Source organism: Anneissia japonica, unplaced genomic scaffold (genome assembly GCF_011630105.1).
Source record: "Anneissia japonica isolate Jap-2015-1 unplaced genomic scaffold, ASM1163010v1 scaffold1430_len515961_cov162, whole genome shotgun sequence".
NCBI classification, from domain to species: Eukaryota; Metazoa; Echinodermata; class Crinoidea; order Comatulida; family Comatulidae; genus Anneissia; species Anneissia japonica.
Window position 1 is genome coordinate 74,690 of NW_022693412.1, and position 17,444 is coordinate 92,133.

General features: G+C 33.3%; 1 protein-coding gene across 2 annotated transcripts in view; it reads right to left on the bottom strand.

The window, feature by feature from the left end:
• Window positions 1-3,333: 3,333 nt before the first annotated feature.
• LOC117100714 (tripeptidyl-peptidase 2-like) overlaps window positions 3,334-17,444 on the bottom strand; it is a 38,249-nt gene continuing 24,138 nt past the window's right edge. For both annotated transcript variants that reach the window (XM_033240503.1, XM_033240502.1), the window contains 6 exons: window positions 16,454-16,593; window positions 16,121-16,217; window positions 11,127-11,257; window positions 9,573-9,762; window positions 6,315-6,437; window positions 3,334-5,824 (listed from right to left, as the gene is read on the bottom strand). In XM_033240503.1, the coding sequence (XP_033096394.1) occupies window positions 5,735-5,824; window positions 6,315-6,437; window positions 9,573-9,762; window positions 11,127-11,257; window positions 16,121-16,217; window positions 16,454-16,593 (771 nt within the window). In that variant the 3' untranslated portion in view covers window positions 3,334-5,734. The remainder of the gene's footprint in view (window positions 5,825-6,314; window positions 6,438-9,572; window positions 9,763-11,126; window positions 11,258-16,120; window positions 16,218-16,453; window positions 16,594-17,444) is intronic.

Below are 17,444 nucleotides of genomic sequence, written 5' to 3' on the forward strand. Positions count from 1 at the left end.
AATAACACCATTCATTTGAAGTGGCTCAAATTGTGGCACATTTCGCAGGAAATGGATGCGCATCACTTGAAACTTTGAAGGATTCGGATTAAAAAAAAAATTTGAGCGACGCCCGACCACGCCAACGTTGTTCTCGTCGGGGATCAGCCCCTCGTCGGGGATCGTTGGCCCCGGGTCGAGCAAATCCTGGCGCCACCCCTGAGTAGGGCCTAGGACTTGTATTTGTCCTATATAGCAACTCTGCTACTTCGAGTATAATAAAGAAGTTCTACATCAGTATGCATTTCTAGTTCCATTCTACATTTAAATGCTACTGATGAGAGTACTGTATATGTTAAAAACTTCATTCAGTAAGCATTTCTCTATACTTTCAAACGTGCGTGTGGAATAATGTGGAAAGTGTTACTAAAATTCAAAAGGCCATAATATATTATAAAAGTGTATCAAATTTCATGGAGATTTGATAACTAACAACAGAGTTAGGACGATATTTATAGTCATGAGTATGCAAAATTCGTCTGTCGCCAAATAAAAAATACCGTCTTAGCAAATCTGCCTTTCAAAAAATGCTGTGTACCAAAGGGCTTATAGTTACCGATTTGTTAGCTGGTTGGAAGGTTGTCAATTTTTACTTCAAGTTTTGTAGTATGGTTATGGTAAAGTGTCGCCAAATGCACGTAATTTACGTTACATAATCATATTTGCCAGGAAAAACATATATTATTGCAGCAAAACTTTAATGTAATAGCAAATATTTGCTTAGTATAAGATGTTATGAATACTGTATTGTTTATTCGGAAAAGTATAATAGTCTTCTATGCAAAATATGGTCCTAAACTTGACATTTTGATTGTCGCTTTTAAGCAGTGAAACATACGTTACCTGATTTCTTCATACATCAGTTCAAGAATTTGAACCAAACTAAACGTGAGAAGTAGTTAAGTAATAATCATGGATACAGCGTCAGTAAATCATCATTTGTGTTCAGTAATCATGTTTAATTAGTAATTGTAATTAGAAAGTTAATGTACGTTACAGTAACCTACGTTACGTTATGGAATATTAATCCATATCAGGCCCGTAACCAGGGGGGGGGGGGGTTCGGGGGGTTCGGACGAACCCCGCCGTTTGCTAGCTGGCTCCGCTTGGATGGCAAAAAAAAATCTCTAAAAAAGGTTGCTTAAACTTAAAAAAAACAACAAAAAAAAAACAATCCTGTTTAAATAATCTTTATAGACAGTAGCAACTTTTAATACAAGTTTCAAGATGGATCTGTTATTTATGTGGTCAGCGCAATTGGTTGGTCGTTAACATCTTCAAAAGGCTCCACTTTTTCCAAATTTGAACCCCCCCCCCCAAAAAAAAAATCCTAGTTACGGGCCTGCATATTAATGAAATAATATAGAGGACATTGAGCAATTGACACCCAGAACCTCGTGTTTACCAACTTTGTGTTTCCCTCGAATGCTAGTCCTACGCCCATCATTAAAGTGAAGCAATTTGGTAAGTATTTATTATAGGTTGTGTCTCGACTATATTTAGTTAACAAAATAGTTGATATTTGTAATTAAATTTTAAATTGAAAATTTCAGGCAATAGCTTAGGCCTAGTTGAAAGGAATACTACGTTGTGAAAAGTAACATGTTAAACACACGGTAACGTATGTTATTGTTGATGATATAGCATGTAATAAACATCATTTTAATAAGTCTACTGATAGTGCTACACTTTTGGTTATAAAAACCACCTTTATGTTGGTCCTACTTTGGTAAACATTTAGTATGTTGTTTAACACATAATTAGGTTTATATTTAGATCATAAATGCTGCAATCTTGTCCAATGGAATACGTGTTTCTGGTAGACTATTGTAAACATTGAAAAAAGGTTGTGCTAAGGCCCATAAAAACAATTACTAGTTTATCACCCTATCAAAGAATACACAGGCTACATGGGTAGATAAGATAAAATGCGGCTTTGAATGTACGTATCGGAGTGGCATCCACTACAATCTCTTTTCCAAGCATAGGCGGATTTAAGGGTGAAGCCCAGCCGGCCGCGTGGGCGCCCCCCCCCCCCTGAATTTTTCAAAATTTAAAAAAAAAAGTTTGAAAAATAAAGAAGAAGATTCTACTCAAATTTTAAGCCTAAGAATGCCTTTTCCTGCCATCTAGAGGTGCCATAAAATAATAAAGATTTCGTACCTCAGCCCAAACCATGGTGGGACGTCTGAGGTAGTATAGATCCTCCATCTGTAATTTGGGGCCCTCTTTATTTCAAATTCCTGGATCTGCCACTGCCAAGTAAACAAAGTTGCACATTGTGCGTGCATCATCAGGAAACAGTTCTATCATATTTACCAAAATGCTTTTTTTCCCCAAATTTTGAAATGTTCTATTTAAACATAAAATATTTTACTAAAATAAAGTGTCACCGTAGACCCAATTAGGAAAGAATATGGAAACTTCAAACTATAAAATAGAAAAAATTAAAAGGCTTGGGCAATGTTGGTATTCCCCGACATAATTGGCTGGATAAAGTGATAGTTTCCACATTAATCACATTAATTGTGATATCATCATAAGCCAATTCATAGTTAGAACTGCACATGCTTATATCAAGATCAACAATCGACATAAACATCATACACACAAAATAGGTTTATGTGTCGATTGACATCATTTGACCTTGAATATGAGCATGCGTATGTTCTAACTACAAATTGGCTCATTATCATTGTGTGAAGGTTCTATATATATATCTGTCTCTTATACACATCTAGAGAAACAATGGAATTGTTGAGTGACAGACATTTCGCTTCAGTCCTTCATATTTGTTCGACCAATGGTCTGTCTCTTATACACATCTTGGCCGTTTGCTGTTTTATGGGTTTTTCCCATTTGCCTTTCAAAATTTATATTATATATATATATATATATATATATAAATATATATATATATAATAATATCTGAATAATTTATCGAGTGTTGCCAAAGTGACTTAAACATTATTCATCCATAAACAAAGGTAGGCCTACTTCATAATAAATAATAAGGTTATTTATAGCTACACTTATCAATTCATAAGACTGGGTTCTTTAACACAGCAAGTTTACAACACGCATAACGCACTAAAATACTGCTGTGATTCGGAATAACGCATAAGCCATAATAGTTTCGGATATTGAGCAAAATACATTTCTTCTTAGCCTTTTTTTTTTAATGAAAATTTATTCTATTGATTTGTTTGTGTAAATGTGATTTTCACCACACTTTAGGGGTTTAAATTTCATTATATGTCCAAAATAACATAAAACAAAACAAACAGAAAAAAGTTTTAATGGTTTTTCTATATATTATTTGTCAACATTATTTCTTTCACACTCATAAAAGACTGAAACAACTGTCTGATCTGATTTACTAAATTTGTATTGCCCTTAAAATAGTAAGTATGGTACACTGTAAAATGTATATTTGATACTATCAGTAACCACTACAGAAAGAACAAACAACATTATTGTATAGCAAGTTTATACAATATAAATGATCAGTTTATTTAAATTCACTGTGAAGAATACCCACCGTTTATTTTAATAAACAAAAAAATACCCAACTTCTAAACACACCTCTTCAGGCCCATATAAATTTGCATTTCCTTAAATTATAAGGAAGTGCACTCAATTAAATAGTAAAAATAATGTTAAGTGTAAATTTAGCATAGATGTTACTTCCGAATTCTAAGCATTGACTTAAATATTCTAAGTAAAGCCTACAGTATACAGTATAAGTTTAATATGTATGCGTGTTAAGTTTGTTGAATTCTTTTATAATATTCAATATTACAGTCATATTGCAACTTATTCAATGCGTTCTTCTTTTAATAATTTTACCCTGACCAAATACAAACTTGGTATTATGCTTTTCCAACAACTAGGAAAGTAATTAAATATGCATAATTGTCTTCTGTGATTGATTCAATGCTTGGTGGATATAATGCACTCTTCCATACTTTTTTGCTTTGGTGGACGTGAATGGATATAATGCATAACTCTCATAATAATGTCATATTTCTAAACATTTTTTGGAGGTATTTGATCAATTCATAATAGATTACATCAATAGAATGAGGATGCCCCTAAGAAACAAATCTCAAAAATAAGGCATTATTACGAATCATGGCAGAACCCTCCTGTTAATGTGAAAGTGAACAAAAACCGGAAACCGTAAAGCAGGATAAACATATCAATTCAATACCGAATGCAATGACTCGCACGCAATGGGTCCTAGATCTGGTGGTGTTACCACTAACAATGGCAGTGTGAGACAAACTTCCTGTTTTTCCAGTCCTATTATGTCACACACACAAAAACCGGAAACCGTAAAGCTGGGTAAACATATCGATTCAATACCTAATGCAATGACCCACACGCAATGGGTCCTAGATCTGGTGATGTTACCACTAACAATGGCAGTGTGAGACAAGCTTCCTGTTTTTCCAGTCCTATTATGTCACACACACAGAGTTTGAATAATTTAAAAAATACATCAACCTATTCTTAATTAATTATGTGACTTTGCTTGTTCTATAAACTGTATAAAATTGGTCCTACAGAGACAGGTATATATATAATACATATTTTCCAAGACCCCTGAGATTCAATTTTATACATTAATAATTACCATTTGTTGTTTTTTTTTTTTTCAATTTTCTTGTTTCTTGCACACAATCAAAAAGCAGTTCAATTGCATTCAATAATGGTATCAACTGTGTACACCTAATTTTCAATGCCTGCATACAATATATACACTTTAATTTCTACACCACTTCTACACAAATATGATATTTTAAAATGCCAATAAAACAAATACCATAGGGCTGTTCTTCAATCATCTTACTCAATTCTTTGAATACTATAGAAGTATATTAAACAACATATCATGAATGTTTTTTTGTTTTTTTTGGCGTAACAAAATTTCAAAATTAATTGGAAATATGCCAGACCTAATTTGAATGTTAGTTGATCATTGTGTGTTGATCTTTTAATAGATATTTTTACATATAGCATCCATGTACCCCATTCCAGGATTTTTCCAACATTTTTTTTTTATTAGATAGGATGACATTTTAAATGAATATTTCAGTTTTATTTTAAATTCAATGATATTATTTTGTACCTTGGGTGTGGTCAAGGGCTTCTATCAATTTTCCTTTATGAAACAAGGTTCGACTAGTAAGAATTGTCGGCGGCGAATTACAACTGACAAATGACTTACGAATCTTCCGCCAAATTCCCTAATTCCATCTGTTTAACGATTATCAAACTTGATTGTCTTGTGCGATGATACCGCTTTTGATAAAAAGTCTCTGAATATCAAATATATTTGTTCTTTGTAAGTGAAAAGTAATTTTAAAATAAGTTAAAAGATAAAACTAAAAGAAATATTCTAGTTTTGGTCAAACAATGTACTTTTTTGTGAATAAGCAATAGCCTGTGTACAAACATATAAGAAGTGTATGAACAACCCCCTCAAGGTGGGTTTTGACCTGTAATAGTCAGTAGTTGACGCACTCACCAATATCAATCGTTTCCATATAATTGCTTTCAATGGTATGTAGTGATTATGTGAAACCTGGCATTACAAAACCTGTTTATGATTTCCATTATCATGCAGCATTTTTGGCTTGTTTTTTGTGACACCAGTTTGTAACATTATTGTTGTCACTCTGAAAGGCATTTAGAATGGAATGTAATCGTGTGGGTACTTGACAGGTAATACATTCTCCATGTATCGCTGTAAGTGATGCCAGCCAAGCTGCTTATATATCTGAAACCAAAACACATAAAATAAATGTGGTAAATCAGTACTTAAAATAACAGACAATGTGATAATAAAATTAAGCTACAAACCATTCTCATATCTTCATTTGCCCGGGGAAAAATATTTTGATGTTTAGATGATGTACATTTGATATATTTCTTACAATACAAGTTTCCCTCAGAATAAAGCCAACTCCAATTAAAAACCACTTTTCTGTGGTCCCAAATAAACAAATGTCTTTATTCTTTATTGTTCTAATTAGAGACCAAAGCTGCTTAAGACTATTAGAAACCCTGAACCCAAAAGCTTTAATTGGGGGAAGACCTGAATTACTATTTTTTCAGCAAATCTGAACAGCATTGCTCAGTTTGGTAAATTAGTCTTAGTTACTGTGTACAGGTGTGTGCCCTAAATTATTATTTTTAGCTTCTGGAAATTCATTATTGCAATTTTTGAAAACTTTTATTAAAGACAGTGCTATATTAATAAAACTCACCTCTATAAATCTCTTGTCTTGTTCCTTACTGCCCCTGCTTTCATCCTGAGATTTAGTGAGTAGCTTTAGCTGCCTACCATAATATTCATGAACCATTGCATGTTTAAGAGTGAATCCTATAACCTAGAAATCCGAAAAAAAAAACAATTAATTTTTAAAATACCTTGGCCATCAGGCGCAAGCTCGGTTGTCTAGAGGTATGATGCCAGGCTAGTGATCTGGAGATCGTGGGTTCGAGTCTCACCCGAGAACAACTTGCGATTTTTCGCAATTGTTATTAAACGTACTGAGTAGGGCAAAATTACACCTATAAATTTTTAAAATACATATGTAGCCTAGGACCTTATTATGATTTGTATGCAATTAATTTAGGAGAATATCTCAACTGTTATACACTAATACGAACCCTAAGAACTACACGGTATGTGTCCCACAATTGCAAAAATGAACAGCCCAGAAATGACCACACTCTTTTTTAAATGGCCACGCCCCTTTTTCATCGGAAATGCAATTTCAACAGTAGGCTAGACATTGAAAACAAGGTTTTTCTTTTAGAAATGAACACAAATGATGAGGGGATAACATTTCAGAAATCACACTGTGGTCACATGTCCTGTTCATAAGCAAATTAGCTCAAATATGCAAAAAATATAGGGTCACACCCCCTTTTCATTGGAAGTGCTACTTTAAACAGTGGGAATTAGACATTATGAACATACTGAAAACAAGGGGTTTTCTTTTATAAAAGAACACATATGATGAGATAAATTTTTAAAATCTCACCTTAACCACAAGTCCCATTCATATGGAAATTAGCTTAAATGTGCAAAATAGGGGATACGCCCATTTTTACTGGATGTGCTACTTTAAATAGTGGGCAAATTAGCTTAAATATACAAAAAAAAAATATGAGTTATGCCCCCTTTTAACTGGAAGTGCTATTTTAAACAATAGGCTGGACAATCAAAACATATTGCAGACAAAGGTTTTTCTTGTATAAATTAATACATATGAGGGAATAACATTTCAGAAATCACACTGTGGTCACATGCCTCGTTCATATTCAAATTAGCTAAAATATGCCAAAAAAATAGGGGCCATTCCCCTTTTAAAATTTGAAGTGCCAATTTAAACAGTGTGCTAGACATCTGAATTTTGATAAGCAAACAAGATTTTCTTTCATAAATGAACACATGATGAGTGGATACAATTTCAGAAGTCACACCATTGCCACATCATGTCTTCTTCATGTTAAAAAAAAACGTTCAGTTTGTTCAGCCGACTGTTTCAAGTAGCACTTAAATATTAAAATTGGCGTGCCCTCTATTTTAAGTTAATTTGAATATGAAGAAGACATATGACCATCATGGTATGACTTTTGAAATTTCATCCACTTATCATGTGTTTAATTATAAAAGAAAAAAAATGTTCAGACTGTCCAGTCTACTGTTAATAGGGCTTCAAATAAGGAAGAGTCGTATCCCCTATCTTTTTTGTATATTTTTTAAGCTAATTTGCAAATGTATGTGACCACAGTGTGATTTCTGAAATATTATCCCTCATTATATGTGTTCATTTATAAAAGAAAATCATGGTTTTCAATATGCTCAGATTGTCTAGCCTACTGTTTAAAATAGCACCTTCAAGTCAAAAAAGGGGGGCATGGTCCCTATTTTTTGTATATTTAACCTAATTTACATACGAACGGAACTTGTGATTAAGGTGTGACTGTGAAAATTGATCCCCTTGTTTTCAATATGTTCATAATGTCTAGCCTACTGTTTAAAGTAGCATTTCCATTTCCAAAAAGGAGCGTGATCATTTAAAAATGGGTGAGGATATTTTCGGGCTGTTTGTCAAGGTAGAGATTTTGGCACACATCCCATGTATGTTTCTAGGGTTCATATAAGTCTTTAACAATTGAGATATTCTCTCCTTAAGTGCATACAAATCTTATAGTCAGGTGCTATACTAATAAGCAATTAGTAGAGCTCCGCATAGTACACTATAGGAAAATTATTATACGAAGGTAATAGATTAATGCTTGAACAAATTTTTGAATGCATTAAATCTAGCCTATGTATAATAATTTTCCATCTTTTCATGTTAGTTTTGATAACAAACTGTTATAGCAGTCATCTGTTGCTATAGGATAGTATAATACATACTCCAAGTATCGAAATGCACGCCATTGTGTCGGGATTCAATAATTCAACATTAATTATATCACCATCAGGAATCATCAACATTCCAGATGATGACATAATTAATGTCGAAATATTGAATCCCGACATGATGGCGTGCATTTCGATACTTGGAGTATGCATTTTAATATCTTATCTGAGATTCACATTTATCCGTGCATATGCTGATTTGTGTTCTTGCAGTAAGCGTTAACTACACATCAGCAGTACATTACGAATACAATGAATCTATTATATAATTTGCATTGTGTTAGAAGAAATTGTTTATAATGTTTCACATTTGTCAAAAAAATAAACATTTTTTAAAGCATTCGAGAGAGAATACAGTCACTGTCACTAACTTTTTGGTTGGTGCAGACAGGTAAAGATTGTGGGATGATTTCATAACTACGCTAAGCTGCAGCCTAGGCTAGTAGTAGATGGCCTCTGCCGCCTCCTGCCTACATCTAATTTCGTTCCTTGCATCTTTAAAATAGGTCTAGAATATTCCTATTAAACGTTCAGTTTGTTTAGTTTATTAGGGTTCATTGATTCAAGGAATTGCTTAATTGTTCATACTTGATATCAGGGAACAGTTTAATTTAACTGTTCCCTGCTTAATATTAAATTTAAATTAACTTTCTTCGGGTTCTAATTAACCTTGTTTAAAGAAAGTAATTTTCAATTACAATTCAACTTTCATCGCGGTGCATGATATCTTGACGTAAAAATGATGAATTTTTTTTGCACGCAAACCTATAAAAAATCAAGCCAAGCGTCAACTGTGAGGGATCGGCCAATAACATTGGTATTGCAGGGATGACGTCACTACATGTTTATTATTCCCCTTACTTTTATAAATTGACAGTTTTTACTTGCAAATTTCATGCTACATACATCTTTTTTCAAGTACAACTTCCACTGTTTCAAGTGAAGCGTTTCTAGTCATGCAGGTTATTCAACTAGATATATTGGGGCCAGGGGGAGCGCTCATGCTCGACAATATTGAATTAGAATGGATGGGAATTTTTTGTATAATTTCATCTGGCTTTATAATTTCCTTCATAATACCTACCTTCTTATCTTCAGCATCCGCCCACTTCTGTACTTCATTGAAAATTTCATTAACAGCCTGCTGTTTATCGCAACTGTTAGAAGATGTGACACCATTCCCTGCCTTCCGATTGGCTAAGATCATATCGGCTATCGCACTACCTTTGATGCATAAAGCTGAGATAAGGTACCCTTTCTTCTTATCCATATCGCTGTAAGCAAGTATAGTAAAAAAAATGTTAATGTTTACATCAAAACTATGATGTTTAGAATTAACTATTATATGTGGCAAAGACAAGCCAACCAGTTACTCGTCGCAAATCCTGTTTCAGAGATAATGACCAAAACATGCTGAAATGTCAACATGAAATCTATTTTATTAAACTACGCTGACCTTTACATATCTATACATCGTGCTATGTTGTTATTTTTCCCATTTTCAATTTTAAAACAACGTATTTTAATGATTTGGAGACTGCCTGAGAAATGCCTAAAATCATAAACTTTGAAGGCTGATTTCTAAAATATTGTTCTTTAAACAGCTAATGTTTAAACTCCTGTAACTTCATAACGAAATGTCAGTTTTTTTTAATGATTGTTTTACCATTTTATAGCTCACATTTTGCTATTTAACAATAATAACTAAAGATCGATTTTTGCGATGAGTGACTGGTTTGGCTTGTCTTTGCCACATATACATTACAATGCTTAATATTTATTTATTCTTACTCTTTGTTTGTAATATATACAATGGTGGAAGATATTCAGAACACGAATACAATACACAAAATTAAGTGGGAAAGGACACAAAAGCAAATCGCATTTACAACACTTCAAGAACAAATAGTTTTTTTTCCTAAGATCTTTATACTTTATTATCTTTTTTCAAATCGATAAAACAACAAACATATCCATTAATAAATTACTTATCTAATATTCAACAAGTAATGAAGAGGCAGCACGCTCAGACTAACTTTAAAGATGTAATTTGATTGGACACGAGCTTTTGCTGCCAGTCAATGCCAGCTTCGTCACATGTGTGAATTGTAACATGAACAAACAGTGAATATAACTTATGCATAACTAATTAGGCTTATCATAAATTAGCTATTAAGTAGGGACCATTAATTAAAACAAGAAATTTAAGTGCTGTGATAGAGCATGGATAGAGTAGCACAAACAATAGATAAACAATCTACTACTGAAGAGTCAACTAGCAATGGTATGATGTACAGAAATAAACTAATTACATTTTACACCAACCACTGTGACTAAGAAAGCCTAGGTCAATATTAAGGCCACTATTAATGTTGTTTTTCAGATTTTTTTGTAGTTTGTGAATTGGCTGGAAATCCCTTTAATGATATTTTCTGTGGTAAAAAAACCACTATAAGTATTGTAAGTGTAATCCATATTTCATTAGAAGTTATATCTTGTATTATCACAGATGATATTCAGCACGCTGATATCCTATTATTATTATTATTGAATACATTCTGTTGTTTTACATAAAGAATGATTTGATGATTCGATATCATCTATCCCATATTGGGATAAAGATGATATGTAAACTTACGACTTGATGACTTGAGCATCTGAGCGTGTATCATTCTTCATAGCATAATAAGAAACTAATGCTGATTGGTCAATTAAATTGACCACCTTGTCAGCAGCAGCAACTATTTCGTCAAGCATCTTCGCTTTGTCCTGAAAACAAAGAGTTCCATTTTGAGTTTGAATATGTTGCAATTACAAATAGCCTGTGGCTGTAAATCAGAAAAAGCCCCTTCATGGATTCCATCAAGAAACAGGAAAGAAAAACATATGGGTAAATTAAATGAGATTTTTAAAGGATTGTATTAGGAAAGGGAATGAATATTGCTATGAATATCTGATGATAGATTGTTCCATACTTTAACTGAGCGACATTTAAAAAGTTCTTTTTCCCAAAGAGTTTTGCCATTTTGGCAGGATCGAAGTGTTAATTTACTTCTTGTATTTATGTTATGATAAGCATCAATTAATATGTAATAATTTGTATTATTAGTATTTTGGAACATTGCCCGATAAGCATTTAATTGTCATTATAAGACAATTATGTTCCCATTGCTGGTTTCCAGTTATGTGATTCCATAACATCATTAACAGGTGTTCTTATATTAGTGTACAGAACATTTCTGGCTAGCACTGCGCAATTTGACCATACTGTACTACAATAATTGAATTTACCTTGCTTACCTTGCCCTAGTGAAAAATTTGGTAAAATTTATTTAACATTATACCATGTAAAGGATGTATCAAAGGTAATTCTTAAGCATTTAAAAGATTTCCGCCTATAAAAAGATACACATTTGAGAGGGCAGTTGCTTGAAAATGAAAAAAGATAGATCAATTCTGACAGCAGATTCTGAAAGCCTGGGCCAGAAATACCATGAGTTCCAAATTTCAGCTCCTACCTCTGTCTCATTACCAAGATATTGACCTCCAAAAACCCTATAAATTTAAGTTTGTGATTCGCCAAGCTGAAAAGGGGCATGGCACCCTATTTTTGTGGGGCCATATCTCCGAAACCACTTGGAGTATAAGTCTAGAATTTTGCATGTGTTCATTATTCATGTAAAGGTATCTCCAAAATAAATTTGAGCCAAATCGGAGTCGGTCACCTGCAAACATTTTTCAACTTTGGTTAAGTTCATATGGAATGACCCTACTGAGTCACCTGACCCAGCAATGAATTATACACTTACATTTATAGAATACGCCTATTCTTTAAACAATTTACAAAGCTTGTTGCAGTAGAACAAAAATAAATTGTTGTAGTAGTAGAGCCATAGCCCACAGCAACTATTTGCTGATGGAGAAGTTTAAGGAAATTCAAACCCTGCATTTCACTAATCTTGATCATCAAATAGATTTTTAAAAAACAGCCATTTTTATGGTACTGTACAGTAATAATATATTCATTCGAGCAAACACCTGACTTTAATAACCTCAACCAAATAATGTAAAATAGAAATCATAAAACACATAAACTATACCTATCCATAGTAAATCCTACTGCCAATACAATTTTTTTTTAAATATTATTATATGGTGTAACTATAGCCACTCTGTATAAAACAATGGAAATTTACCTTTTCCGTTCTTGTTAAACATTTGCATTTAAAGGGGGTAAGTTTCTAAGATTTCCGATTAAACTAACAATATGATTTTGCTATCAATAGATGGCAGTGTACAATGAACAAGAACAATTTGGTTGGTGAAATCGGCAACCATAAAATGCGTTTTTGTTCAGGAAAAGGAATCAAATATACATACAGTATAATAATCATATTGGTAACTTTTACATTTGTTGGGGGTCGATTTCTTAAAGGGGCAACTTCCCAAGGGGGCGGGTTGGTAGGGGAAAGTTTTCTAGCCGAGTTACTGAGGAGTTTGTAGGAGGCGAGTTGGTAAAAGGAGGGGCAACTTGACTGGCATTCATCAAGCACACAATTTTTTTTATTCTGGTATATTTTATTAAATCATCATGGCATAGTAAAATGAATTGAGATGATTATTACAAAAGTAGAAACTAAGCAAGTATACAATTCAAAAAAATTACATTATTACTACATTATTGTAAATATTATAATACAAAGAATAAAGAATACAAATATTATAAAACATCAATTGCACTTACGAAAACATTAAATTATTAAACTACAGTACATATTACAAATATAGAAGAATATCTATCTATTGCACTTACGGAAAACATTAAAATATTAAACTGCAGTAAGTTTCACAATGCTATGAAGATACATTTAAAAGGGATTCGATCTTTGCAGTGTCTACTTATTCTGAAAATTGTAGACATCCATGTAGGCTTGTGAGTCCTACAGTATGGCATGAGTACGAACTTTGAGACTAATTTCATATACAGTAATTGTTTGTCTATGCCAATAATGAATTCAATACTAGGTCTAAAGAGATATTCTCTTAAGCCAATTATATACTTCTAGAATTCAGTTCAAAAATATTGCCCATAATCACCTTGCGAACATTAAAGACGAGAACAATGGACAAGTGGAATCCATTTTTAATATCAGTTTTGCATCGGCCTTACACAAATTTTGAATTAAACCTTGAATAATAATCACTATCAAATACAAGTAAAAATAGGTTATAAAATTTAATAGAGGGACACTTCCATTGTACTTTTTAAAATTCATACACCAATTTTTTGTTTTCAATATTATAGGCAATTCATTACAATGAAATTGTAAAATCGTGCTTATTAACAATTCCAATTATGGACGATCAATAGGAAGTTCTGTACAAGTGCATGTTATCAATCTAAAACTACCACTATTCAAAGAAAGAACAGCAGGTTAACAATGTATTTTTCCCACAGAAATGGATGGACAGATGTCATAAACAGTCATTTCATCATTTTGGCCTTTATTACAAGAAACTGAGTGTAAAGTGTCTTGAGTGTATTTTATGAAAAAATATTAAAGAATTTTATATAAATAATCCAAGTACATCAAATTATCGATGAAGAATGATGTCAGGCCATATTAGTTCCCATATTTTTAATACTCCACTTCCACTATTTGTTTTGACACAGACTGATCTGAATTGTGTGATGTTAGTTGCTAATATGAATTTTATAGTTTAACTTTTATTGTGATGCAATATCAGGGGCAGATTCAGAGATGTCAAAAAGTGTGACGAAAGGGGTGAGAAAGTTGGGCCGATCGAGATAACACTACCTTAGGGGGTCCGGAAGCATGTCCCGCGAACGTTGTTTTTTCAGGAGACCCAAAATAACATAGGCATTCTGGCCTATAATTTTTTTTCTGTTTCTTTCTTTTGTTTTTCTTTTACTTTCCAAAAGGTGGGGCTGGTGCCTGCTCAGCAACCCCCTCCACTAAATATGCTTTTTGCATTTTAGCTTCCCTGAATTTTAGCTTCCTATAATTTTTTAACTTTCTGTTTTATATTACAAATTTGTATTCTTGTCAATTTTATTGTAATGTGTTAAAATTATTATTAATTATTTGATTTGATTTGATTTAATTGATATCAACAGAATAACATCACAAAATAGGAACAACAATAAACAGAGAAACAAAAAAGAGAAAACAAGCAAGTCATCATTGTTGATATCTGGGATAACCCTCTAAATCCCAACACAGGATTTATTTCCAGAGGGGTCCCAAAATACACAAAACAGACGACACCAAAAAAATAGACATGAAAAATGAGTTAAAAATCAACAAGCAAGAATAAAGTATTCCAGAGAACAGAGGCGAAAACCGAGATCTTATGCAGTTAAAATAGTCATTATTAATTTATTAACCGATTAGTGAGGGGAGACATGACATGAGATGCTCCTTAACTCGAATTTTGAAGGCGTTGTAATTTGAAATTGCTTCTATTGCATCAGGCAGACTGTTCCAATCATGGATTCCAGAATAAAAGAAAGTAAAAGTGATTTTGCCTTTGGTCTTTGGAACGTGAAAGTTAAAAATACTGCCCCTTGTATTGTGACGATGAAGATCGGATAATTTGGTGAAATTGTCATTTAAATATTCAGGACAGAAACCATTAAAAATTTCAAACATATGGTTGAGTCTTAATTGAGAAGCTCTAGAGGCAATGTTCAGAATACCAATACTAACTCAGCATACCAATACTAACTATTATTAGTTATTATTATTATTATTGGAGAGTGGAATGGCCGGGCAGTTAAGGCAGGGGAACCGCGACCTACAGCCATTATATTAGCGCTGGTTCGAATGGTGGAACAAGTCTTCTCAAATAAGGACTATAAACCATAGGCCCAGTGTACACAATTGGCTCATGTGCACTTTAAAAAAAAAAAAATTATCTTTTGAGAAAATTAGTGGGTTACCCTAGTGTACTGGTATATACTTATAGAAGTGGTTGGCACATCGGTTGTGGTTTGGACTCCCAACCTCGAGGTCGGGGGTTCGAAACTCTTGCTGTGCAAAACGCTTGTGTTTTTGGGCAAGGTACTTTATCTACGGTTGTCTCTCTCCACCCAGGATTACAAGTGGATACCTGGTAGGTTCGAACACAACTGCGCTGATTACTAGCTGCAATATTATGGAATTCTCCCCAATATGTGTTCCATGTGTTTGATCCAATGACCGGGGTAGCAATGTGAAGCGCTTAGAGGCATTGTGCATGAAGTGCTATATAAGAGCAACATATTACACCGCAACTGTTACCCTGCGCTTACAGACCTTTGCAGAACGTACCTACGTAAACGTAAATTAGTCATTTTTACGTTTTAATCGAAAGAGAAGCTGTTTCCAAGGGAGAGATTCAAGAACAAAGTTAGAGAAGGAGGCTGGGTGGCAGAGGGAGCAAGGCTGGAATAGGGTCACCTTATCAAAACGTTAGAATAACAGGATGCTAGACTTACATACGGTCATGATGGCATCAATTTACGTGTTTACTTTCGAGAGAAGTAGAGGGTTCTTTTGAGACAAATACAGGCACATCATGACCATACATGGGCATACAACATTTTTTTTTTCAGAACTTTAGACTTACCTTATCAGCTTCCAGCATATTCATTCTGGCTACAAACAAAGGTATATGATCTGGATGCTGACCTATTAGGCCTTCAAATATTTTGTTTCCTTCAAGCCTATAAAAGATAGTGTAATAATATAAGGCATTGCAAAATACTTCAAGTATATACGATTTCCGAGTTTAGGAAGATTTTTTGACGGTTTGCGTATGTCGGTCGTATAAGACGATCCCCGTTGCATCGTTGGAATTTCTCCTTTCGATACGATCTACTAGGACTAAGCCTGCATTTAGCCACCACAGATTATGTTCAAGCAAATAAAATTTTCTTGTAACCTAAATCATGTATCTTACTTTGTAATCCAAGAGATCTTGAGATCACGGACAGCATCTGCATACTCCTCCTCTTTGTTTTTGTCCTTTGATTTGTCTGGTTTAGTGTTGGTTGGCTTATGAGGTGTCTGTGTCAATACATACATAAATGGATAGCTGTCCTATTAAGTAAACATAGAAACAAGACTTTTATTTGGAAATAATAAACAGCCACTTTGTTAATTTACAAACATTTATTAATAGTGTAACAGTGCAAAACCTTAAGATCAAATAAACCACTGCCAACAATAACAGACAACACATATTAAAGTGGAAATTCTAGTACAGTAGTGAAGTATAAACAACACGTCAATTGACAGAATACTTAATTCACACGAAAAAAAAAAAGTTGCACGCGTCCTCTGTTGGGAGGTTTTAGCAGGCACCCCGTTATATTGTGTCCAGACCAGGTGAATGGCTACTGTATCTATGCTGAGTAAGTGTTCCTTGTAATATCTCAAGAAAAACACTCCTGAAGATAATAATGTATAATTTTACTGACTTTTAGCTAGATTTGTATTCGCTTGCTTTTAGAGGACGGTACCTGGACCCCTTTGGAAACAACTTGCCAATTGGCGACTTTCATGGTTATCCGGGCGATCTGTTGTATTCTTTTTGTTTGTCAATTATCGCTTATTTATCTGATCATTTGTTATTTGATGTCTGTATTTATTGTTTGCCGAATAAAGAAATAAAAATAAATAAATCTTTGTGTAACATTTAGCAGATCTCTTGAAAAACTTCATCTCATGTGAACAAGGTATTAGTTTACTGTATTATGATCATCAAGTGGTTTTATGCATTCTGACATCAATATTATGCTTAATAATTAATGATTTACAAGTAGTAATAATGTTAGTACACAAATTTCTGACCAAAAAACAATAGTGATTTCTTTTTCTAGGTAAAAAAGAAAAGTCTAATTTCAATCATAGGATTAATATATAAATCATTCATAAAGTTTAAAACATTA